The 26,360-nt window shown below is 36.7% G+C and overlaps 1 protein-coding gene across 1 annotated transcript in view; it reads left to right on the forward strand.

Moving 5' to 3' along the window:
- gga1 (golgi-associated, gamma adaptin ear containing, ARF binding protein 1) overlaps window positions 1–26,360 on the forward strand; it is a 46,289-nt gene that overhangs the window by 17,708 nt on the left and 2,221 nt on the right. The window contains exons 8-16 of the mRNA XM_084129946.1: window positions 6,147–6,284; window positions 6,426–6,507; window positions 6,618–6,728; window positions 8,162–8,299; window positions 15,704–15,765; window positions 20,880–21,061; window positions 22,063–22,280; window positions 23,530–23,699; window positions 23,775–23,885. Coding sequence (XP_083986072.1) covers window positions 6,147–6,284; window positions 6,426–6,507; window positions 6,618–6,728; window positions 8,162–8,299; window positions 15,704–15,765; window positions 20,880–21,061; window positions 22,063–22,280; window positions 23,530–23,699; window positions 23,775–23,885 — 1,212 coding nt within the window. The remainder of the gene's footprint in view (window positions 1–6,146; window positions 6,285–6,425; window positions 6,508–6,617; window positions 6,729–8,161; window positions 8,300–15,703; window positions 15,766–20,879; window positions 21,062–22,062; window positions 22,281–23,529; window positions 23,700–23,774; window positions 23,886–26,360) is intronic.

Here is a 26,360-nt window from a genome sequence, read left to right on the forward strand (position 1 = left end):
GAGAAACTTTCTCGAAATAATGACTTAACATCTCGTAATAATGAGAAACTTTCTCGAAATAATGACTTAACATCTCGTAATAATGAGAAACTTTCTCGTAATAATGACTTATTTTCTCGCACTTCTACGCATGCGCAAAGCAGCGGAGCAGAAGGGCGTGCCACACTAGCGACATCCGCTGGTCAAAGCCGTGTAAATGCATCACAGCAAACATGGCACGCTCTGCAAAACAGTTGTTTTCATTAAAGTCAGTTTGGTCTACTAAGTGCAATCTGTAGTATCATTAAATAACATCATCAGTAGGCCTATATCCTCCATACTTTTCGATGCGCACGATAAGGTGTGAAAGTGGAATGCAGAAGCAGGACGGTTACCATGGTAACGAAGGACGCCTGCTTGTGCACACCGATGGAAATTGTTACATGAATTTACAAAACTATCAGATTAAAGTTGGAATATAACATTTATTCGTCAAGTTTAAGTGTAACACATATGTGTGTTAATATAACACGTATTTTGCAGATGCTTCTAGGATATTTGATGTGCAGGTTCATCTGGAAGATATCAATACAGAAATCACCTTTAAGATGTTTATGACTTTGGGGACATTTAAACATAAGTGGGCAGTGGAATGGGGGAAAATGCAAGGTCGAGACGTGTTTTTAAAAGCTGAACTTCTTTTCAATTGAGCGCCGCGTTTTTAGAACGCCGTGTCATGCGCGAGACGCTACAGAAGAGCGAGCGCAACGTCCGTCTAATGCGCGTTTGCCTAGAAAAGCAATGAAAAAGCGTGTTCTGTATGAACGAACCCTTACACAGATTTCCAGATGAAGTGTTCTTAAACAGATTTGGAAAGGTGTGCTGTCTTATCATTCCTCCATCTATTTGAAATCCATGGATCACCCTTGTGTTGCTGCTTGTTCATACACAAAAATACAAATGAATATTACAGATGAATAAAAGACTATCTAGTATGGAAGCCTGTCTTATATTCTGATCATTTATCATTAATGTTATTCACTGCAGAGCGTGCCATGTTTGCTGTGATGCATTTACACGGCTTTGACCAGGGGATGTCGCTAGTGTGGCACGCCCTTCTGCTCCGCTGCTTTGCGCATGCGTAGAAGTGCGAGAAAATAAGTCATTATTACGAGAAAGTTTCTCATTATTATGAGATGTTAAGTCATTATTATGAGAAAGTTTCTCATTATTACGAGAAAGTTTCTCATTATTACGAGATGTTAAGTCATTATGAGAAAGTTTCTCATTATTACGAGATGTTAAGTCATAATTATGAGAAAGTTTCTCATTATTAAGAGAAAGTTTCTCATTATTACGAGATGTTAAGTCATTATTACGAGAAAGTTTCTCATTATTACGAGATGTTAAGTCATAATTATGAGAAAGTTTCTCATTATTACGAGATGTTAAGTCATTATTACGAGAAAGTTTCTCATAATTATGAGAAAGTTTCTCATTATTACGAGATGTTAAGTCATTATTACGAGAAAGTTTCTCATTATTACGAGAAAGTTTCTCATTATTACAAGATGTTAAGTCATTATGAGAAAGTTTCTCATTATTACGAGATATTAAGTCATTATTACGAGAAAGTTTCTCATTATTATGAGAAAGTTTCTCATTATTACGAGATGTTAAGTCATTATTACGAGAAAGTTTCTCATTATTACGAGATGTTAAGTCATAATTATGAGAAAGTTTCTCATTATTATGACTTAAAGAATCTTTATTTTTTTACTCAACGTGGCGGAAACGGGCTTCCATAAATCAATGACTAGAATATAACTACACAAGCTACATAAATTCATCAACTAACCATTCAGAAACGTCCTGTTGTATTCTACATGTTGTCACTTCTTGAGTCTCGTCTCAATCATTATCTGAATCCGGTTTGAACATAAAAGGCTAAAAGTTTTTGAAATTTTCAGTGCATGTCTGTGTGAGTGCAAGCTGTTGAAGCTCCACCCTCTGTGCCAGGGGCAGCAGCTCATTTGCATTTAAAGGAACAGACACAAAACGGTGCGTTTTTGCTCATTTAAAATTGACAAATTTAACATGCTATATAAAAATATCTGTGGGGTATTTTGAGCTACAACTTCACATACACACTCTGGGGACATCAGAGATTTATGTTACATGTTGTGAAAAGGGCATTATACCACCCCTTTAAAAAAGGAAGATGTGTTAGGAGTTTTGCTGACCGGATACAGCAAAAGTTTAATCTATCAACTAGCTCCGCTGGTGGGAAAACACTCTGGTTGCTTGTAGCACTATCCTGTTGCGTGCAGAGGGAATTTGAAAGACAACCGTTTATCCCGCCCCTCGGATTGAGCCCTGCCAATGGTGTGTTCATAGACCCAACATTTTGATGTGGGTCTGGCTTGTCAGTCTAGGTGAACAATACCTTTAATGTTGTTTTTTTAAACTAATATTTATTAATAAAGGTGGCGGTAAATGTCTTAATGAGTTATTCATTGAGTCATCCATTCATTCATTCGATTCGTTCAAACGGCTGCTTCATTCCGGGGTGAGGTAAATGCTTCTCTTTATGAATGGTCCATTGAATCATGAGTTACCCAATTCGTTCAAAATGTGGATTCAGAAATGAAATGCTGTGTGTTGCTCGTAGACGAACAGTTCTGCTTTGTCTTTATATTTTTATTGGCAAAACAGACAATATTGTGTCTAAAGTAAAACAATATTAACTTCTTATTTATTGAACTGTAAAATCAGTATTTCATTTGCACTTGTGCTATTCTGGACAGAAAAACAGAACTCATTATTGCGCTCGTTACTCGTGTAATATATATAGCTTAAGACAAAAACTGAAATGGGGCATTTTTGGCTCCATCACACAGTGCATTCTATAGGCTCCATCACACAGTGTGTTGTTGCCCTGCATCATATTCATCATCAATCAACTGTATGAAATGTAAGATGACCTACATAGGTCTGGGCTGGGGCAAGTGCATTAAATTCGTTAATAATTTTAACGCATCATTTTTTACCGTAATAAATGAATCTAATTAGCGCATTCAATCGACAGCACTAGTATTTGTTTATTAATCATGTGGTGAGGCAAGAGTTAACTTTAAAAAAAATAAAGGTATGTTCCAATTAGTTTGAGTGGGAAATATGTGTATAAAAGATGACTGTCACTAGTAGCAAGGGACAAGTGGACTGATTGTGGTTTTAGAGTAAATTTGAACAAGGTTATTGTAGCGCTGCTTGAGTGCAGTGAAACTCCAGCCTCAATTGCTGAAGAGGAGATTTTTATTTTATTTTGTCTTTTGTGGTATCATCCACATACAAAGTTTGTTAAAACAAAAGTGCATGTTTTTTATATTATTTAAGCACCTAAAACCTGATCAGTTTGACAGAATTTTACTTAAAGAACTTTATTTAAAATGTTCTTATATCGAAAATGTTAATTTCCTGTCATCTGCCAGGTTTTTCCTAATATCTGTCATTATTAGCAGAACACATTTTACACATGGGGAAAACCAATTGTTTCGTCAATAATTCAAGAAGTTCCATACTTAAAATCGTAAGATTGTAGAACGATTAAAGCTCAATGTATACTTAAGTTTTGATGCGCTTGACCAATGCGCACTAGAAAGTTTTATCCTTGTTCAGTGTCTACGCTATTTCTCTCCGGAAGTTATCAATGATGCAAATGGCTTTGTATTCTTTGTATTGTATAACTAGAGTTGTAGGTATCATTCAATCCCCTCACTCAAGCACTCATCAATGCAGGTGTCTAATGTTGTTGCTGTCTCCAGTAGTTTGTTGTTCTTCGGTCTTATCGGTTTCTTTTTTGACTATGAAACAATAGGCCTGGGCAGTGTTGCTACCTTGTGAACTAACTAATTAGTGCAAAAAAACTCAAGGCATATATGTTAGCTGAGTGTATAGAGTATGCACGTTTAGACATCTGACTGCGCACACTAGGCTGCTGATGAAATCTGAGTCACGCGCACTTTACGCTTACCCTAGCATATGCATAAAAACTTTTGAGTATACTTAACCCTCTGAGGTCTGAGCTGTTTTCTGGGCCCTGGAGGTGTTCTGACATGCTCTGACATTTCTGGTTATTTCTGTTACTTGTGACATTTTCATGGCTAAAGTCTAATTACACTGTATTCAGCACAAACTCTGCTACAATAATATATCAACAACATGTATGTAAAAGTTTGTAGTTTTGAGATAATGACATTTATGCGTGGTTTGTGAAAATACAAAAAAAAAATCTCACTGAAATAAAGCTATGAAACCCATACTGATTATTTCTTCACAAGACTTTTGAAAATTGTATCACGTAGCCTAGAATATTTGCTCTAAAACTATGTGGAAATCACCCTGATTGCTCATTCAGATAAGACAATATATTGATTTAAAAAATTTACGACGTGTTTTGTGTGAAAAAGCCTTATGCGAGAGGTCATTAATATGTAAGCTTTTCTCACCTGAGAAAGACAAAGACCCTCCCCTAACAGCCCTATTAGGAGCTATCAGGCCATGTCATTCTGAGCAACCTTGCACAATACTGTAAATGAGGAGATTTAAAAAAAGAATGGCTTTTAAATTGTTTGGATTTATTTACAACACAACATAGTCCAAAGATACACGCAACAAATGCCAAAAAAGCACTTATTGAATTTATTATTTATTATTATTATTGAAAACAATGATCCAAAGACAGAGACCTTTGTGCCATTCCTAAAAACATTGTACATACCTTTCATTTCCAAGGTGTTTGATTTTCACTTTACCATGTTCATGTTCACTGAAGTCCTCAGTGGCATCTGGGCCTGAAAAAAAAAAGTGAACATACTGATATCAAGAGAAAGGCCTGCACGATTTTGGGAATAAATTTTAGATTTTTCTGGTTAAATTGCTTTTTAAAATTCACAGAATATACACACACACACACAAATGTTTCCAACAATATATAATATAATGAACAGTGAACACCAGGTTTGTTGTGCCTTGTAGGCATAAGCTATGCGCAGTGCTGGATAAAATATGATACATTCAAACGTGATCACTATCCAAAATATGATACATTCAAACGCGATCGCGCTGCAAAATATGATACATTCAAACGCGATCACGATCCAAAATATGATACATTCAAACGTGATCACGATCCAAAATATGATACATTCAAACGCAATCGCGCTCAAATATAAAACATTATGGTTACCATATACATATCTACGTTTGAGCAGATATCCACAAACACAGTAGGCTATTATAATATTCACCATATATCTAGCAACAGTTCAACTGCAATGTGAAATTTATGCAACAATAGCAAACTAATATGTAAGTATATAATTTCTTACCTTATCTTTCTTGTCTTCAAATCGGGTTCTTCTTCTTCTGATGTAAATCCAATGTAAGCTCAGGCACGTCTTTCAAACTCGACGAAAAGTGAAGTGAAGTGTTTTGTTGTTGAGGTAATGAGCGCGATCGCGTTCCATGTGGAGATTTGCATGTGAATATCTTTTGCGCGAGTGGGCGTGGTAAATTAAAAAATAATTAGGAATCGTTTGAGAAGCTGGACATCTTGTTGGTTTTATACAAATTACTTAAACAGAGAATATTTGTTTTCGTTTTGAATCCGATCATTTAAAAGTACACACTTAAATGTTTATAAAGGTGTATGGCTCATAAATGTGTGACAAGTATTCGCTGAGTTTTGTTTCAGTTTATAGACGTGCTCAAGAAAAAAAAGTTCACCGCGACGGAGAGGCAGAACGCACACCCTGTCTATTTTCTTTATTTTACAAAAGCACAATGTTTTGATTTGATTGTAAGTGGACACATACAAAAGATAGAAATATCACAGATTCTTTTTTTATATTTCTTTTTTCTGTATGACCATAAATGACGAAGAAATTTAAGTTTATAGTGCTACAATGTGGAGAAAATCCAGCAAAACGCGCCCGCGCGTTTGTCGACCTCAGAGGGTTAAAAGTATACTTTTGATAATTGGATTTTTTTTTTTGTTGAAAGAGTGTGTCTGTAGTTGCTGCTTTTTTATTGCACAGTACCTTTTTTGTGAGCTTTTGCATGAGCTCTGAGGATCTGCTGTGTAATGCATACAGTGTGTTTTTCAGGATCAGAAGCGTATGGAGAAGGTGTCGAAAAGGGTGAATGCTATTCAGGAAGTAAAGGAGAGTGTTGGGCTTCTCTCACAACTACTGGGAGATTACAGCAAAGAGAGCAGCTCACAAAGCAATGAGGAGCTCATTAAGGTCAGTAACACACATGTCAGCAAAACAGCCTGTCATACCCCTTAAATGGCAGTGGTGGACTTATCAGAGCAGCGAAGACATTTTTTTTGAGTATTTATCTGTATTAAATAATTCTGTGTGGTCTTTGTTGTGTCGTTGTAGGATCTGTACCAACGCTGTGAGAAAATGAGACCCACTCTGTTCAGACTGGCCAGTGATACCGAGGACAACGATGAAGCTCTCGGTGAGGCATACAGGTCGAAGGGCAAAATAAAAAATTTCACAAATAGAGCCTATGAGTTGATGAATAGGGTAAATTTCTGACACTGTCTTTGTTTATGTGTTTGTCTGCAGCTGAGATCTTACAGGCGAATGACAGCTTAACACAGGTGATCAATCTGTACAGGCAGCTAGTGAAAGGGGAAGAGGTGAATGGAGACACCATCAATACAGCCAGACTCCCAGGTACAGCACTGACATCAGCCGTGAGCTCAGTGATGTCTAAAGATTTGAAAGGTGCTCTAAGTGATGTTGGGTGACGTCACTTCCTGTTGACGTTTGAAGTATTGTCAAACAAAACGGAGGCTAGCTAGACCCTCCCTCCTCCTCATCCACGCACTAACCCCCCAAACCCCACCCCAAATCCTTCTTGTCGGTTATTGGCTGGAACAGTTTGTTGTGTTTCGTGGTGCGGGTTAGCCCAGTTTGTTTTTCTTGCCGTTTGTGGAGCCTGGGGTGTCTACAGAGACCGTGTTTTTTTTTTTTTTTTACAGTGTGTTCAGGGGACAGGCACCTAGCGGATGGTGATGAGATGTTTGCTGTATGTGACAAAAAATGTTTTGGCCTAAAAAACGCGAGACATCGCTTAGAGCACCTTTAAGCCTCATAGAAATAATCATAAAGGATTGTTAAAGGGGTACTTAACCGCTGGCAAAATGGGCTTTCAATAAAACTTGGCTGCCTATGCAGTAGAAAGGCAAAATATTGTTTTAAAATCTGTGCTACCTGACTAGAGAAAACAAAGAAAAAAGGCGGTTGTCTTCCTGTTTGCCTAATACATAGGAAAGCAACACGGCACTGGCATGTTGCCGTCCAAGGCCACTCCCATCAGTCTGCTATGAATACGCTTGACTAGATTCAAATACTGCCTTTCTTTAGTAGGAAGTACTTCTTAGTAAACTTTGTCATAAAAGTGTCGACTTGTTTTGTTCACTGGTGCAAGAATTCAAAGAGTAAAGGTTTATGGGAGTGGGTTACTTTCGGTTTCCATTGATGGGTCCAGTGTGTTGTAGGCAGTGGCTGAAGGCTGCGAAGAATCGTAAATATGGAGAACGCTGCAACAGAAAATCTGAAAAACCTGTGTTTGTAGTCAACATTTCAAACTGGATGACTACGAACACAGTATTTTATGCCAAACAGAGGGAAAAAAACCTGAAAGAAACTGTCATTCTGTCAGTTCTGCCCAAAATGCCGTCGCATACAGATAAGAAAGCTGTTGCCATAGTGTTTCATTTTTACTATAATGCTGTTTAAAGAGACAAAGTATGATATAATTTTCAATATGCTCTTACAATAAATGTTCTGTTAATAACCCTCTGTCGATCCGACTGTCCGCGGTAGGGGTTACAAAAATGCGAAAGTATAATCTGTTTTCACGAAAGCCCTAGATCTGTCAAAAGTCTGCCGGATGACCCTTTTTCATTAACATTTACTTCTGATATTGTAACAATTCAAAGCAGGTTGAAAATCGGCAGTTACACTTTAATGGAGTGTCTCCATTTGCTGTGAACCTTGTTCTATGGTTTTTAGAAATTGTTGTGTAATAGAATGCCCACTAATGTGGGCATCATTTCCTATGTTTTTTCTAAAGTGTGATTGGATACTCTTGGTGTTCATAGGCAGCAGTACCGCTTTGTTGGATCTGACAGGACTGGACACATCTCTTTCAGCTCAGTCTTTCTCTGAATTTCCCTCTCAGACACCATCTTCACAGGAGGTGGGCTTCAGCCTTCTGGATGATGAGCTCATGTCCCTGGGTAAGACATCTGTGATGACATTTGTATTCTCTTGATATACTATGCCATGAATTCTCTTGATATTATATGGATTGTGAATTGAGGCATATGAAGTATTGCGTGAAAAGTTGGTGGACTTAACCCTAAAATGCATGACCCAACTAAAAAACTAAATGAAAAATGTCAAAATTACCTGTCCTGAATTCAGTGGTTTTCTTTTAAGAAAAGCCACCCTTTTTTGTTTTTATTGTCAGTGTTATGAAATCCTTTAAAAAATGTTTAGAAAGAGTACACATTAGGGCTGCACAATTTCTCAGAAAAATAATCACAGGTACAGCTGCCCCAATTACCTTATCGTGAAAAGTGTCGATTGCAGTATTATATTTATATTTACTCCCATTGCATCCAAGGTTACTAATTAGGGGTTCAAGCATGAAATGCTGAAACCCTATTGTAATTGTAAGGATTTGTAAAACGCATCGTGCAGGACAAACCGTAAGGCCTAGAGACTTGAAACCTGGACAGATGGTAGGCCTCAATTTGGCGACAACCTATCAGAGTATGACCCCGATTGGCCCATAGGTGGCGCTACAGCAACCAGAAGTTCAAAATCGCTCATAACTCTTAGACCGTTTGTCCCAGGATCAAGTGTCTAATATCGTTGGAATCCTTGGCTCAAGGCGGACAAAATGGCTATCTCCGATTTGGATGTAGGCAGGGAAAAATTTCTGCTATGTCGAACTTTGTCCAAAACCTACTTTTGCGAACTAGTCCCTGGTTTTTCGCCCGATCGGAACCAAACCAGTCTAGGACAATTCTCTGGACTCTCTAGATCAATAATTATCGAAAAAAAGTTGAACTTTTGCATTTGGGTGGCTGTAACAGGGTCATTTAGAAAAGGGGCGTGGCAAAATACACTAAAAAGCCTATAAATCCCAAATGAAAACTCAGAACTTCACCAAAATTGATGAGCATATGTGTCCGAGCATGGGGAGGAAGCATGCAGAGTTTCATGGAGATCGGACCATAGGTGGCGCTATAACTGGCAAAAAGCCTTCATTCTTATTAGGGGTTCAAGCATGAAATGCTGAAACCCTATTGTAATTGTAAGGATTTGTAAAACGCATCGTGCAGGACAAACCGTAAGGCCTAGAGACTTGAAACCTGGCCAGATGGTAGGCCTCAATTTGGGGACAGCCTATCAGAGTATGACCCCGATTGGCCCATAGGTGGCGCTACAGCAACCAAAAGTTCAAAATCGCTCATAACTCTTAGACCGTTTGTCCCAGGATCAAGTGTCTTATATCGTTGGAATCCTTGGCTCAAGGCGGACAAAATGGCTATCTCCGATTTGGATGTAGGCAGGGAAAACTTTCTGCTATGTCGAATTTTGTCTTTACCTACTTTTGCGAACTAGTCCCTGGTTTTTCGCCCGATCGGAACCAAACGAGTCTAAGACAATTCAATGGACTCTCTAGATAAATAATTATCAAAAAAAAGTTGAACTTTTGCATTTTTCGCATGGGTATATTGGGTTATAAAGAAAATGGGCGTGGCAAAATGCACTCAAAAGCCTATAAATCCTAAACGAAAACACAGAACTTCACAAAAATTGATGCACATATTTGTCATAACATGCTAAAGGAGCCTGGAAATTTGTATGGAGATTGGACCAAAGGTGGCGCTATAACTGTTAAAACGCTTTAAAACCATATATTTCCTATGGTAAATTGCCTGTATTGACTGTGAATGGTCTTTTCCTATGAACAATTCCTATTCCTATCTATGATCATATCATTTTCATATAATAATGTTCATGACTCTTAATAAGCATGAAAAATTTCAGACAGATCAGACAAAATTTGCCTCTAACAGTTAAAAAGGTAAAAATGATATAACATGTCATTAAGCCAATAAGTGGTATTTTACTGCCCCCTGCTGCCATTTCATCATACTGCTCCCTAATATTGTCATATAATTCATATTTAGACTTTATAAAATCATTATTTTAACATTTTCAATCATATTTTGTCAAAACTCATCTATTGGAGTATTACTTGACAATTGTGTCACACTGAGATATGGAAATGGACGAAAGTAAATGAATGAAATGAAACGAAAGTAAAACGGGCATTTAAGCCACGCCCCCGAATACAAATTCACTAATAACTTGAAAACGGAAAGTCGTTGCACGTTCAAATTTTGATGGTAAGGTCCTCTCCAGGCTCTTGATCGAAACGTGTCGTCGCGGGCCTCCGTGGGCCTCCGTCGAGGGCTCCTCGAGCACTATCTGTGCTCTGAGATTCAGAATTTTTCGCGTTCTGGTTACCGAGATATAATTGAAAAACCAAATTCCCATTTATTCACTCATTCATTCAAACACTTCAATTGTAAAATGCAAGCTATAATACCACTTTTGTCCACTTGAGGGAGCAGCAGGATTGCACATTACCTTTTCATTAGCTTTCAGTATTGGGAAACAAACAAATGCTTTAAAAAGCAATCTTTTTTATTATGATAGGGCTGTAGCTATCGATTATTTTAGTAATCGAGTATTCTATTCAAGTAATCGGATAAAAAAAATTGTGGTAAAAAATAGATTCAAGTTAACAACAGCCTTTAAAATGACTTAAAATACAAATATATAATAACAAGCAACAATAATTGGTTCAAGTAAAGTATCAACGTAAGTAATTATATTGGTTTTATTGAAGAACACTGTTAAAATATACCCATGTAAAATAAATTATATAAACTAATATAAACATAGCTTATGTACATAAATAACAAATGCCTGCAGAGGGCGCCAGCGGCCTGGTTGTTGTTACACTAAGCCTGGCATTATCAAATCCTTGTTTAATATTGTCCAAACAATTAATTCAAATGTCAACTTAACCTTTAATATCTGGCCACTTCTGTACGATAGAAATGCTACAGTCACTGTAATTTCTTGAACGAGAACATGTGCACATCAAAACATGCAAACTCAGAGCAAGAGTTTAAACTTATATTTTGAAATCGCAATGTTTAAACTTTTATTTTGAAATCGCGATGAACAGCAGTTTGAGAAACCCAGATGTGCTCCACAAATGATAACAGTGCAACTATGAAACACAACTGTAACTGTAAGTTAATTTATACCTCAACTCAGCTCAGCTCAAACCACAGTAGCAAAATAATTAAGACCTGCTCCAAACAGTACCAACATGGCAAAAAAATTACCACTTGGTTCTGGCCAAGGCCCCTCTTTTGCAGGATTATTGAACCCATCTACGGAAAATGTACAAATAAATAAATAAAACATCTAGGTGAACATCAGATTATGTGATCATGTTTGTTACCAGCCAATCAGAAAGATTATAGAGATGCACCGATTACAATTTTCTAGGCCAATTCCGATTTTTCATTGAGTTTGACCCGCCGATATAGATTTTAGCTGATTCCGATTTCATTTTTTTTTTCATTTTATATATATAATTTCATTAAATATATATATATAAAATAAAACGCCACTTTTACCCAAACTGATTAATAAAAAGAAGTTTAAATGGGTACATTTTCTATAAATATTTTTGAATCTTTCTGATTTCTGACATAGCCTACTCTAGTTCTTGTTAAAACACACTATACATGCAAATTATGTGCATTTTAGGTACTTTTAGTGTGAAATCAAAAACATTTGCTTCATTTTCCTTCCACAAAAAATACCTAAACTATCTACACTACTCCTAAACTACTCTCAAAATCTACTCAAACTCTTCCAAAAACTAGCAATAACATCTCTGTCTTTCTGTCTATTCCGTCAATATCCCGTCGGCGCCTTTCAATTTCGCTTCTTTGCACAGTTGGCTCCTCCTCCACTCCGTAAAATGTGCAGCATGAAGAGCAGAGTCAGCAGATTCACACATTTTTCTCCGTTTTGTTTTATGACAAAAACCGACGAAGTTATTGGAATAAATGCAACGCCTGTCGCATCCCATCGTGCGTTCTTTTACGAATGCGTCAATATTTTCAATATTTTTTTTATATCAAGTTTAAATGATCATATCTCCGTTTTTACTTGGTCTAGCAACACAAAACAAAAAGTAGAATAGAGTTTCAAGCCAGCACTTTCGACAGAAGTGGACGGCAGCGCTCAACGTGACTTTGTTTTTATGCTTCAACGTCTTAAACCTGTCATGTGATTTGATCACGCAGGCGTGATCGGCGACTCGGAAGAGTTAATTAGAATTAGAATTAGAATTAGAATTTCTTTATTGTCATTGTACACAAGATACAACGAAATTGCAGAGCTTCTGCATAAGGTGCATAGTACATAAAAAAAATGAAGTCTTTTCACATGTGCTTTTGGATTCACTTGTATAACAATAACTATTATAACACAATCATATTTTGTCAGTGTTTATCACTTCATTTGCACTGACACTTCACATAATTGCTAGTAATGTGGTAAATCATGGTAAATCACACTAGAAACATGGTAAGTCATAGTAAATAATAGTAGAATGTGGTGTATCAAGGTAGATCATGTAAGAATCCTGGTAAATAATTATAGAACGTGGTATATCATGCTAGAACATGGTAAATCATGGTAAACTATGCTAGAACAGGGTAAATCATGGTAAACCATGATAAATCATGATGAACTATGGTAAATCATTTTAGAATGTGGTATATCATGGTAAATCATGCTAGAACATGATCTTTTCCATCTATGTTGTCAGTGGTTACATGCTTGCTAAATAAAACTTAATAACTTTTGATGCTTTTGTGCTTTAAGGCCTTAAAGGCCTTAATTGCTTGAACCCCGATAAATGCTGCTTGCAGCTTTAATTACAATGTGTTTTTGCAGAGTTTTGCACTGTTTAGCACAGCTATGTCTGTTAAGTGCATGAACACCGTGGCCAATTAGAGATGTGCAGAAGAATCACTGCAGAGAAGGAAACCCTCTCAAAGCGATCTTTGTTCAGCACAAGCTCACTTGACTGAGTTATACACTTTTCTCACAGGGCTCGAAATTAAACTTTTTACTTGATAGCACTGGTGCTTTAGCACCCACCAAAAATTAAGGAGCACGCACCACAACTACAATTTATATATACAGTATATTATAAACAGATTTAATTTATTTAAAAACAACACCACATTTTTTTAGTGAAATGAAAACAGTAGTGCTGCACTGATCATGATTTTTCAGGGCCGATTCCAGATTTTTTTAAGAAGCAAATGGGCTGATTCTGATTCCGGTTGCCTGTTTTTTCTTTATTTAAGCATATTTATTTGTTGTTTATTTGCTCTTTATACTTTGGGGCTGTTGAATGCTTGAATCTGATTGGTTTACAAACGTTCTAAGGTGTGTAATTATTTTCAGGGAAACGCACGGTTTAAGTAGTTCCAGGCAGGTCTTGACCGCATTACAGTTCCATATCACTTCTCCAAATGATTTCTGTTATTTCAAAGGTCCTTACAGCTTACAACAGCAAAAGAACAAAAACCCACAACATCTTTATTATTTACATTTATTATGTACGGACAGCACATAATCTCTCTCTCCTGCTCTCTCTCCTTCTCAAACGCACACATACAGTACGGACACACACTACAGAAACGTGTTGTCAGCTCTGCTCTGACGATTTTATCAGTAAAATAGTTTAACAATTTAAAAGCTACAAGATATTTTTCACTAGCGATGTAAAAACGGCTCTGTTCTTGGAGCAGATAAACTTACAGTTTTGCTATTAATAGAGGCGCACACTGTTGAGAGATGCACAGACTTTGGTAATTCATACATGCTTAACTCTCTATCTCTCTCACTCTCTAATAACTGCATTAGTCTTCTATCTGTGGCTGAAGCCTCCGTTAATAGCTCTAAAATTGAGTTTTGGAATTAGCAATGGAGGCTTGGGATTAGATGCGTAAAAAATGTATCCTACACACAAGCGTTTTAAGGACAAAAACCTGACAAATGTCTTGAAATACATTACCTGAACAATGTTCTGAGGTGTTGTAATCGTAGTATAAGCTGAATAATTTACTCTGGGCCATTGAATTATTTAAAAATAATGCACACCTGAGGTGTAAGCATCATGGCCGCATTATTTTTCTAATAATTCAACGCCCCGTCGTCAATTATTCCTTACATAACAGGCCAAACTGGTCTTAAAAAATATCTGTAGCCATTTTAAATGTTTTTCTTTAAGCATATTTAATTGATGTTTAGGCCCATTTACTCTATAACAGGCCCAACTGGTCTTAAAAAAATATCTGTAGGCATTTAATTATAGGATTTAAAGTAAAAACAGAATGGTCTGACTTTAGATTTGTTAAATTATGCTACACAAGTCATACCTGCACAAAACAAAAACAGCAGACGGACTGAAGGAAAATGCAAATTCATTCTCTGACAGTAGGTGGCACTTATGGAACAGCAGCGATATAGCATTTCTTTGGGTACTGCTGTACACAAATCAGTGCTGCGCTTATAAATCCTACTTTATACAGAGATAAGAGTAAAAGAATCGGTTCCCTGCAGAGATACATTCATATAAACCCCCACCCCCAATTCAATATTTAGAGCCCAAGCTCCAAAGGGGCAGAGGCTCTATTGTATTTCTAAGGATTATTAGGGCCCAAGCCATCACTAGAAAACCGGTTGCACCACAAGAATTATTTGCACTCACACAAATGCTTCCAAATATATTTTGAGGTTGCACATACTAAATTTAGGGAGCATATGTGACCAAAAAGGTCACAATTTCAAACCTTGTCTCATTATAACCAAGTATAAATACGATGTAAAAAAGTGATTCATTGTGCAGTTTAGTCAGGTTTACTGATTGTACGGGAGTTTTCGAGAGTGCAAAACTCAGTTAACTCACGCTTAAATTAAGTGATTAACAGCTTTAGCCATAAATAAAGAGAGCACTCTTTGCTTGTTTTCTTTACATAATCTATTTGCAATTTGAATTAAACAAAATGCAACTAGACCGGAATCAATGGAACGAAACAACGCGGGTCTTGAGAAGTACCTCGAGAGCTGCAAAGTAAAAAAAAAAAAAAAAAAAAAATCATAATTTTACTTTATTTCGCTCAATATTGTATTTGCAATTATTAATGTTGATTTAAAGGAATTTGCATTAAAATATTTTTGTGGGGAGCAACTGCATGTCATATTCCAGTTCAAACCATTAAATGTATTTTATATTTAGTATGTAATGATCAACAAATGTATACCTGACTTTTGTTTGGGTGGCACTGGCTTTTGGGGGCTGTCTCAGGCCACTGGCCATTCATTCCTTAAAAGTAATTTTGTAAACTGAGCTTCAGTAGAAAGCTAATTCAGCAGAAACTTTGCACAGTAAACAGTAAGTGCAGTGACAAGACCACGTGTGGCATAACATGCTAATGTTTGTAACTCTGTTTCAGGCTTGACTGAAGTCAATTCACCTTCCCAATATGGAGATGCTATGACGTGGAATACTTTTCAGGTGGGCATGAGTTGACTAATTTATCAAGATTTGTTTTCAAATTGTTGTTGTAAGACGGTACACAAACAGTATATGGAGTGCTATTCTATTAACAGTACCAGGAATTATTTATCTTACCTGCAGGTATTATTACATGTCAGTAATCTCTCATTGGTGGAACCCCCCAACTAGCCTGTTTTAATCACGGTTTTAACCTTAAAGGGACAATGTGTAGCTTTTTAGGTATTTTATTATCTAAAATCAATATTTTTATTCATAAATATGTCCTCAATGGTGCACAAATACCTCTGCCAATGATCAGACTAATCCTCGTAAACGAAGAATTTATTATCTTTATATACATGGGATGGGTAGGTCCATGGAGGCTTCCATGTAGTTCCACCATCTTGAAAAACTATAATAGCAGAGAGGGACAAAAAGTACTAGGCCAACGTGTTTCCACAACGCGTTTTCGTTCAGAACCAGCGTCACGTGACTGAAGCCAGCAGAAGCGGAGGAGCAGAGCAGTGAGAGGCGCTTGTCACTGCCCCGGCAAGTTTAAACAGCTGCACTGCATGGTTATTTATAATGGAGGACCATACATATGCTGATTCACAGGATAAGGAGTCCTCGTCATCGAAAAAGTCCAAAATAGACCGTAAAAGGAAACATGACCGGAGATTACAAAACAAGAGTTAATGTCGGGATAGCTAATGCAGGAGAAAGCTTTCAAAAGAGACGCTAAAGTTGCCTGCTTTCTTCTCGACAGGTAAGTCAATGTTACGGTCTTAATTACAAGCATTTTTTTCATTGCTTGGTTGTGTACTTTATTATATAGACAGTAGAACATTTATAGTTAAGTTAAACAGGCTCTTTGATGAATAGCAGCTATTGCGTAAAGTAGAGAAGGCGCTGATGATGGTGATATCTAACAATGCACGTACTTCAAAAAATATAATGAATAAAGAAGCCAGGCATTACTACTAATTACCATAGTTCATGTTTTTCACAGTCAGTAATTCATACTGTAACATTGTTTTTTTCGTTGTGTCAAGTTGCAGTTTGTTTTAAATAACAAACCTGTTCACCCGAAGGAAAACTCGATTAAGTAGAAGACAACCTGTCATAGCTTTTTGGTACATAAATGCTACCGTAGATGCAACACGCATTTGAAAACGCACAATTCGTTTGAATGCAAAATACAGTTTCACCACTAGATGGGAGAAATTCCTACACATTGTCCCTTAGGCTAAATCTATGTAAGATTTTTGGATCAAAATATTCAAAAAACACTTGAACGATGTTATATATTATGTCGATTTGTGCACTTACATTATCTCAAATGTTTCTAAGAATGTTTAAATTCAGAGAAATAAGCAGTTTTAACCAGGGTACGGATCGTGTCCGTGCGTCGCCTATTAATGACATCATACCTGCGTTACTCTGTGTTTTATTAGACAAGTGAGCAACTGGTTGGATATTTTCATCGACAGAAAACGAATTATTGTTATACAGCTCAACACAGTTAGTCTTTTTGTTTAAATCTCGTTTTCTTTACCGCGAGTACCATATTTACCATACCTAATATTGATCTAGCTCACTGCAGTGTGCAACAAGTGTCTCATATAGAAACCACTGAGTGAACGCACAGAGTAGCATTATAACAACTTTCAACACACTCAAATATATCTAATATGATAAAACAGCGCTGTGTTACCCCACATACTCATGACCGGAAGAAGCGGAAGCGGCGACTGCAGCATAATAAAAGCTCCACTGCTCTCGAGCCGTGTGTTGTGCTTGTCTTATTAGCAATTGTTCCAGCGGCCTCGTTCCGCTCAAACGGCTTTCGTAACGTTAATAAATCTTTAATGTATCCATGAATATGATTTCTGCCTGAGTTCCGTCGTATTCTCCACCGGCTGTAGAGGTGAAGATAACAACTCCCATGATTTCACGAAATCAAGGTGTCATCAAGCTATGCCTTTGTTTTTAATAAATGACCTCTAGTGGCAAAAAGTTATATAGTGTGCCTTTAACCCTCTGGGGACCAAGCTGTTTTTGGGGTCCTTGAGATGTTCTGACATGCCTTGACATTTGTGCTTTTTTCAGTTATTTATAAACATGTTAATGGCAAAGGTGTAAATTCACTCTATATAGCACAAACGGGGCTACCATAATATGCGAGCAACGTGTATGTAGATGTTTGTATTTTTAAGAGAATAATGTTTATGCGTGGTTATTGAAAAAAATTTAAATGAAAGTTGCTGAATTAAGACCACAAAACACATATTAAATATGTGTCCACAAGAATTTTGACTAATTGATGTTGTCCCTTTGAGTTCTAGCTTCAAAATGATGTAAAAATAGTCTTGCTTTATCGTTCACAAAAAAAATACATTGATTTAAATGGTGTAAAACAGGTTTTGCTTGGAAATCCAATATGCGAGGGGGAGGAGTAGTTTACACCTTAGATTATGAATGTCCCACCCACTCTGTATAATGAGCCATTCACTCAGGTGTGAAACTGACTGAGCCACAATGCAAGGACAAAAGATGTATTTAGAAGAAGACTTATATTGACCATTTAAGATTTCGCTTACATCTCTCTTGTAAATATGTTTTGCTATTTTATTCAAAATGTTACAATTACAACAATAATTACAATTTCAAAAATATTTCAAGTGTACTCTTTCTTTGTAAAAAAAAAAAAAAAAAAGATTATAGGCCTACATTTTATCATATGTATTCATTAGTTTGAATATAGCCAACATTGGAACATCTAACATCTTAGTCTATGAATTTATTTTTGACAAAAATAGTATTTTTTTTGCAGTTTAATACATTGCTTATACAAATACATTTTATTTCAACATATACTAGTTGATTTTTACTCATCTCAGTAGGCTATAGCAAAGCAGTTTATTCTTTCACACACAGACGCGCGATTCATATTTAGGCTAAACAGTCTTTACAAATATGTCCCCTTCATTCATCTCACAGAAAGGCGAGTCATATTATAGAAATGCGATTCATCTTTTTGCGGTTTACATAGGCCTACACTAACGTTATTCCATAACGTTATTCCACACGTGAGAAAAGAAAACAGCCTACCTCACTCCTCGGCGGAATCTGCTCCTCATTTCAGGAGATATTGCTCCTCATCAGCACTGTTCTGAGGAATATTTTCTCCATAAGGTAGGCTATAATGTCTCACTCGCGAGGAGTCGCGACGCGCTTTGTTTACAGCTGATGTGGGCGTTTCACAGCTCTGAAATAGTTCTCAGAATTTGCGTTTGAATAGCACGCGCTCTCCGGGGAGTGGTCACATTACTGTGAATGAGCTCCTAATGAGCTCGACAGGAGTCGCTCTCTTTTTATACAGATTACAGAAGCTGAGAATATTTGTTTTTTATATAAATGACTTCATTTAAAAGATGCGATCTCAAGCTTTATGCCCGTGGGTCTGTTTGCCTGTTTGACTGAATTTTCGCGGAGTTATATATCATTTTCGAACGCGTTTCAAATGGGAGTTTACTGACAGAGAGAAGGCAGAAATCGCATCATGTTAATTTTTCTTTATTTGTCAAAAAGCAAAACACTTTATTTTTATTGTGAGTATACAGAAAAAAAATAGAAACTGAACAGGATCGATTGATGTATTACACGAAAATGAAAGATCAAAATTAACAGAGCATTTAGTGTTTATTTTGATTGCTAAAAAAAAAAAACGAGCAAAATGCGCAGGCGCGTTTGTGGTCCCAAGAGGGTTAAAATATTTTGTGCAGTGATACTGGAAGATTTTTTTTTTTACTTTAGCAGATTTGTTTTTTTATTTAATTTGAATATTTAATATATTTGTAATATATTTGAATATATATATATTTAATTATTTGCCCACAGTATTAAATTAACATCAGCAGTATGACAACAGGATGTTTTTGCCCCTTCCTACCCCTAGTATCTGTCAGTGCACTGTGAATTGGCCTTTTTTTGTCTGTTAACAATAAGGCCCAATCCCAATTCTACCCCTTCACTTTCCCCTACCCCTCTGTTTTGTGCGTTCCCGTGAAGGGGTAGGGTTGTCTCAATTCTCTTTTGGTTGGAGGGGTAGGGGTAGGGGGAAAGGCCAGATAGCCCTTGAAACGAAGATTTTTCGGGACCACACTTCAAACGAAGGGTATGAGAAATGTACCTGCATACACCGGCTACAGAGGCAACATGGCTGCCAATAATCATTTTCTTTGTCACATTCAATCTTGTGTTCATATTTACGGTCATGTTCTTCAAAGAAACGTTTGCAAAAAAATCGCTGAAGTTCGTTAACGATAGTCCCGCAACATATTTTCATGTCTGATAACTGGTGAATGTAATTGTGGCAGGGAATTGGCTTATCTTTTACCGTACGTCTGCTATGAACGCATTGTTTTCTTGTGGTTATATGTGAACACGATATAAACGAACAGTGCTTACACAGTTTTGTGCTTTTTGCAACATGATCAACCAGTCTTGTATGTTCTTTATAAAACTGGGACACCTGATGAAACTCGGAGGCTCATTCGTTTTCGCGCTGACAACGAGCAACGTTTCCTGAAGTCCAAAAATACTTAGGTATCGAAGATATCGTCATCTCCTTTATTTTCTGTGAACTTCAGAAGAAAAATGCAAAAAAATAGCTGTAACCCACGCAATTGAGATGACTACAGCTGACGACAGCATCTTGGAAGTTTGTGATAAACATTGGCGCATCTCCTGTGACGTAGGCGCTAGCGACGACGTATAATGACGTGTAACGGTGTAGTAGTGGTGTCCCATTTCTTAGGGTAATATTTTCACCCCTACGCCTTGCCACTCTGTTTCAAGGGGCAAGGGTAAGGGGTAGGCAACGGGGTATAAAATAGAATTGGGATTGGGCCTAAGGCTGGCTGCCTGGAGAGCAAATGCGCTCTGTTGGCACTGACGTTGCAACAACATACAGAATTCAGTTTGATAAGTGCCTACCTTAAGAGTGAATAGTCAACAACCCACCACTATTTGATTATAAAAATCCCTGGTCCATTGATGACTTGGGTAAATGTTATTTACCCAATATGTTATATACCCTGCTTACCATAACACTTCAAGGTTTTGTTTAGTCATCAGATTCTGTGGACGCTCCCGTTGCGCCAGTCCCTGCAGTGCTGTTGCCAGTGGCAAGTGCTACCAAGACGCCTGTAACTGTGCCTGTGACATCCACTAAATCCCTAGACGAGTTAGATCTGTTGGGTAAGACCCTGATGCAGCAGTCTCTACCCCCAGAAAATCTTCAGGTCAAATGGTAAATGTATACCCGTTTCCATTTTTCCATTAATTTAGTGAAACATATTAAAACGGTTGGGTGAAATGTCATTTGTCATTTGGTAGCTACATATCATTTCACTTTCACTTAAAAATGGTTGCTCTTAAAGGGTTAGTTCACCCAAAAATGAAAATTCTGTCAGTAATTACTCACCCTCATGTTGTTCCAACCCCGTAAGACCTTCGTTCATCTTCGGAACACAAATTAAGATATTTTTGATTAAATCTGAGAGCTGTCTCACTCCTCCATAGGCTTCTAAAGACGTTATAACTTGCTGGACCAGAAAATGCATTAAAGACATCGTTAATATAGTCCAAGTGACTACAGTGGCTCAATCTTAAGTTTATAAAGCGACGAGAATACTTTTTGTGCACAAAAAAATAAAAAAAATAACGACTTTATTCCACTATTCATTTCCTTCTCTCTGGGCCTCGAGATTTTCACGTAGTGTAATAGCGCAGCACTTCTGTGTTGTACGTCACACGCATCACACACATGACCAGCGTCGGCCAATAGTGAGCCTACGTGGTGACGTGCAACACAGACGCGCTGCGCTAAAACACTACGCTTTATACGCTTTATTCGCTTTATAAACTTAAGATTGAGCCACTGTAGTCACTTGGACTATATTAACAATGTCTTTAATGCATTTTCTGGGCCAGCAAGTTATAACGTCTTTAGAAGCCTATGGAGGAGTGAGACAGCTCTCAGATTTAATCAAAAATATCTTAATTTGTGTTCCGAAGATGAACGAAGGTCTTACGGGGTTGGAACAACATGAGGGTGAGTAATTACTGACAGAATTTTCATTTTTGGGTGAACTAACCCTTTAAGGCCTTTAAAATGTTTAATTAGAAAATGTTTGCTTGTTAATAAATGCAAAGATTATGGAGAACTTTCAGATTACTGGTAATATTCATGGTTTAAAATACATCAGGCTATATCAGTGCAACAGATATACATTGAAACTTTTTCAACAGGGACAAGCTTCAGTCTCAGTCCAAACCCACACTACGAGACCTTCAGATCAAGTCTGTAAACAACTCCGCTACAACCCCTAGCCCTGTGTTGGCCTTTTCCTCTGAGCCAGGAGCTCTGCTGAATTCACAGCTCACAGCAGGCATCACTCCAGCCTCTACCCCTCAGGATGACATCTCATTGGTGAATCTGACTGTGCCCCTGGAGACTATCAAACCTAGTAAGATTTAGGGCAGACTGTTTTAAAAGTAGTAGTTTACCTAAAAATGAGAATTGTCTCTCCTTTTTTTTTTAAATCACTCATGTCATTTCAAAACTTGTACGTAAAAACAGAACATTTAAAAGAATTTGGCTGGTTGTTCTTTTCCATGCAATTACAATCGGTTTCCTGAAGGTCTTTAAAAAACCTTAAAATTACTTACATTTAGTGTCAGAATTTAAGACGGTAGAAAGTCTTGAGTATCTTAAATCTTATTTAAAAAACAGATATTTTGCAAACATCTTAGATTTGGTAAAGGACAGACAGGAGACAATTCACATAAATTCATATCACATAGTTAAAGGAATAGTCCACTTAAAAATTAAAATTCTGTCATCATTTACTCACCCTCAAGTTGTTTCAAACCTGTACATACATTCTTCAGGGTGAGTAAATGATGACAGAATTTCCATTTTTAAGTGAACTATTCCTTTAAGGGGGCTATTAGCAGAATATGGAGTGTAGCGACTCCTGCCCGAAATGTATTGTAATATATTTTAATGTTTTTTTTTTCTCTAGTTAAAGCCTGCTTTACTATAAACTCCAAAAGTTAACAATTTTGAGAGTAATCAGTTCTGTAAAGTAAACCTTTAAAATTATTTGTGACTGAGTCACATGATCTGTTTATGTTAGGAACAAAAAAACAAAATAATCATTGTCCACCGAAAAGCACTACGTCTGCCCTAGCTCTTTGTGGTGTTTTCATGACAGAAGTAGAGGTGAGCGAACTGTTCTATTGTTCGCTCAATCAGCAGCTTGAAATAAAGGAGAATTATCAATTATGAATTATAAACAAACAAAAAAACGCTTAAATGCCAGTCTGTTCCTCACAAAGCTGTTGTATTCCTTCAGCACACAAGTCATATGGACTTCTTTTATGGTGCTTTTGTGTTCTTTTTGATGCTTGAAAGCCTCAGTCCGCATGGGGACTAATTGTATGGAAAAAAGTGACTAGTACAGTTTTTAAAGATGTCTTGTGTGTTCCATGGAATAAATAAAATTATATGGTTTGGAATTACATGAGCTTGAATAAATGTTTAGCCGTCCATAGTGTATTGTGTAAATTGTGATGATGTTGTGGATGCTTTTTCTTTTTGTTGTTTGTTTTAAAGTGAGGATGTGTTGACCCATGTGTTTTATTGCTGTTTAGAATATCAATTCAATTGAAGATTTATTTAAACGATTCCTTTTTCTCTGTCTGACCTCACAGGTAGCATGTTACCCGTGACAATCTTTGATAAACTCAGCCTGCGAGTTTTGTTCCATTTTGCAAGAGACTCTCCACCAGCCCGGCCAGATGTTTTAGTGGTGATAATCTCCATGTTGTCGTCTGCCCCTGTGCCCATCACAAATGTACGATTCCAGTCTGCTGTTCCTAAGGTAACTCTATCTATATATGTCTTCGGTAAATCGCTAATGAATTTTGTATTAAAGCTGTATTCTGTGTATGTACAGACTATGAGAGTGAGGTTGCAGCCACCATCAGGATCAGATTTACCTGCCTTCAACCCTTTATTGCCCCCTGCCGCCATAACACAGGTCCTGCTGTTAGCCAATCCTCACAAGGTAAATAAACTGATAGAATCAGAGAATATAATGCAAAAGTTGGGCTGCAACAGTACATATATATTGGATGCAGAAATGGGGCTTTCGGTATGTACAAAAAATGACACATTTTGGAGCACTAGATGGATGTTGTTAATTCCTTGGGACAAGAGATAACATGCCCAAATAGCCAAATCTACTGGAAATAGAGAACAATTAACGCACCATCCGTTTTTCCTGTCATCCTTTGGCTAGCGTTTACATTATATGATGACACTTAAATGCTTTTAAACCATTCAAGACAAAAGAAAACACGCTGTCTGTGAATGTCGAGTTTCTTTCGCGCTTGTACGAACAATAACACACAATTATGCCAAAATGTCAGTTTTGTTGAGTGTCCTCATAGGAGCAGTCTTAAATGAGTTAGTCTTAAAATGAAAGTAAAGAGTTGTGAGAAATTGTGACACGTGTGAGATTCGCGTGCAGTAGCCTTCTGTCTGTCATTAATGTTAATCAAAGAACAAAGCTAACAGAGAAAATTACTCACTGCTCTTGACTAAAGAACTTTTATAGCTTTAATAAGGATTCATCTATTTTTAATTTATTATTTATGCAGTGCAGACTGTTTGTTAACTTTAATTTCTGTGTAGACACAGGTAACTATGACATTTATTATGGGTTTAAGTGAGGATTGTTTTAAGTTCACTTAAATTAAAAGTTGTTATATTTGATAAGCCTAATGAATGTTAAGAAAAACTGATAGCTTTCAATTACACTAATGTTGAATGGCTGTAATTAATGTTTAAAATTGGGGTAAAAATCAATTTCATCGACGTCAGTAGCTGTATTTGTGATACTGGCCTTCATTCATAAAAAAGATGCCATTAAACAAATATTTAAAATATAATGCTTTATGTTGTTTCTACATTAATTTGGAGATTAACTGTGAAATTATTACATTATAAAATATAAAAAAAATATATATACAAATTTAAGTGTTTTTAATGTGATTATTCTAGTCATTTTTTTAATTGATTGACAGAACTTATTTTAATAATAATAAATATAATATAAAACAAATTTACCATATATATATATATATATATATATATATATATATATATATATATATATATATATATATAATTTCGTTTCATTTAAAAGCTCTATATTTTAATATGTTTTAATCAAGTAATGATTATTGATTAAAAAAAAGTACAAACTGGAACCAGTGAAGTAAACATTAAAGCAGAAATAAGAAAGCTGCAAACTGCTTCTCTCATTCAAACTCACTCACTCCCGCTCTCTCGTGTGCTGTTGGATTTTGGGAAACAGTGCCTCAGCGAGTGTACATCAGATGTACTCTAGAAATCAGAGTGCATTGTGGGTACAAACCAGTGAACGAATGTAGGGAATGTAGTTGTTCACTCAGTATTCGGACGCCTCTACAAAATGGCCGACACCCGATATAGTGCACTATATGGTGGATAGGGAACGGTTTCGGACACAGCAACAGAACGCTTGCTGTTTTATGAACTGCTTTAAGCCCCATTCTCAAGTTCCCATTGCTGTCGCTCTAATGTTATTGGTAGTGTATTAAATCATTAACTAGATTAACAATTGATCTGTCAACAAATTAAAGTCACTCGTACTGTCAAAAATTACTAAAACGTCATTTGAATTTAACAAATAATCAGTTTTCTTGTCCCTAGTAATCAACATAATGCAGGGGAAACTGTAATATGAATGCTCCATTGAAAGGAATGGGATCATGTCAATTTGTCGCGGTGTGAATGGGGCTTTAGCCGCTCTCACGACCGGTGTGGACAACATATCTCAAATGGAGCACAATTTTTCAGCTTTCCAGCTTGGAATAAAACACAATGGTGAAATTGAAACTATAAGTTAATGAAAATAAGCAACCAAAATGGGGGTTTATAATTTGTATTTTTTAAAGAGATATTACAGATGAATAATTTCTGAACCACTTGAATTTATATTTGCTACACCATAAATAATATATGATAATACATCTGTAAATGTTACTTGTGGTATCTCGTTGAGATCACTCTCAGTGTTCGTACAGTAGTGCTCCTTTGCTTCATTGTTCAGCTTCTCTCGGTAAGGAATCTTGTACTTGTTCCATTTAAGTCTAGTAAAACTTATTTGTATAGCACTTTCACAATACAAATCATTTCAGGAATGCATTACAGAGGGCCATACTGTTATGTTAACTCCTAATGCTTTAACATTATGAAATTAGGGCGATATGATGTTACATGTCGATTAAATAAATGATCCACTGGCTGAGATTAAGCTATATTGTATTCATTATTTTATCTACCATCACTTTAAGAGAGCATGACATTTGTTTTCATTGTACGCTCCTTTGTTGTCCAAAAATATGGTGACCACTACCTAGAATGCAATGACGTAAATTCCCATTCTCTGTATAGTAAGATCAGTAAACCACCTACAACTTGCCAATATTAATAA

The sequence above is a fragment of the Abramis brama genome, assembly GCF_963993115.1.
Source record: "Abramis brama genome assembly, chromosome: 11".
NCBI lineage: Eukaryota > Metazoa > Chordata > Actinopteri > Cypriniformes > Leuciscidae > Abramis > Abramis brama.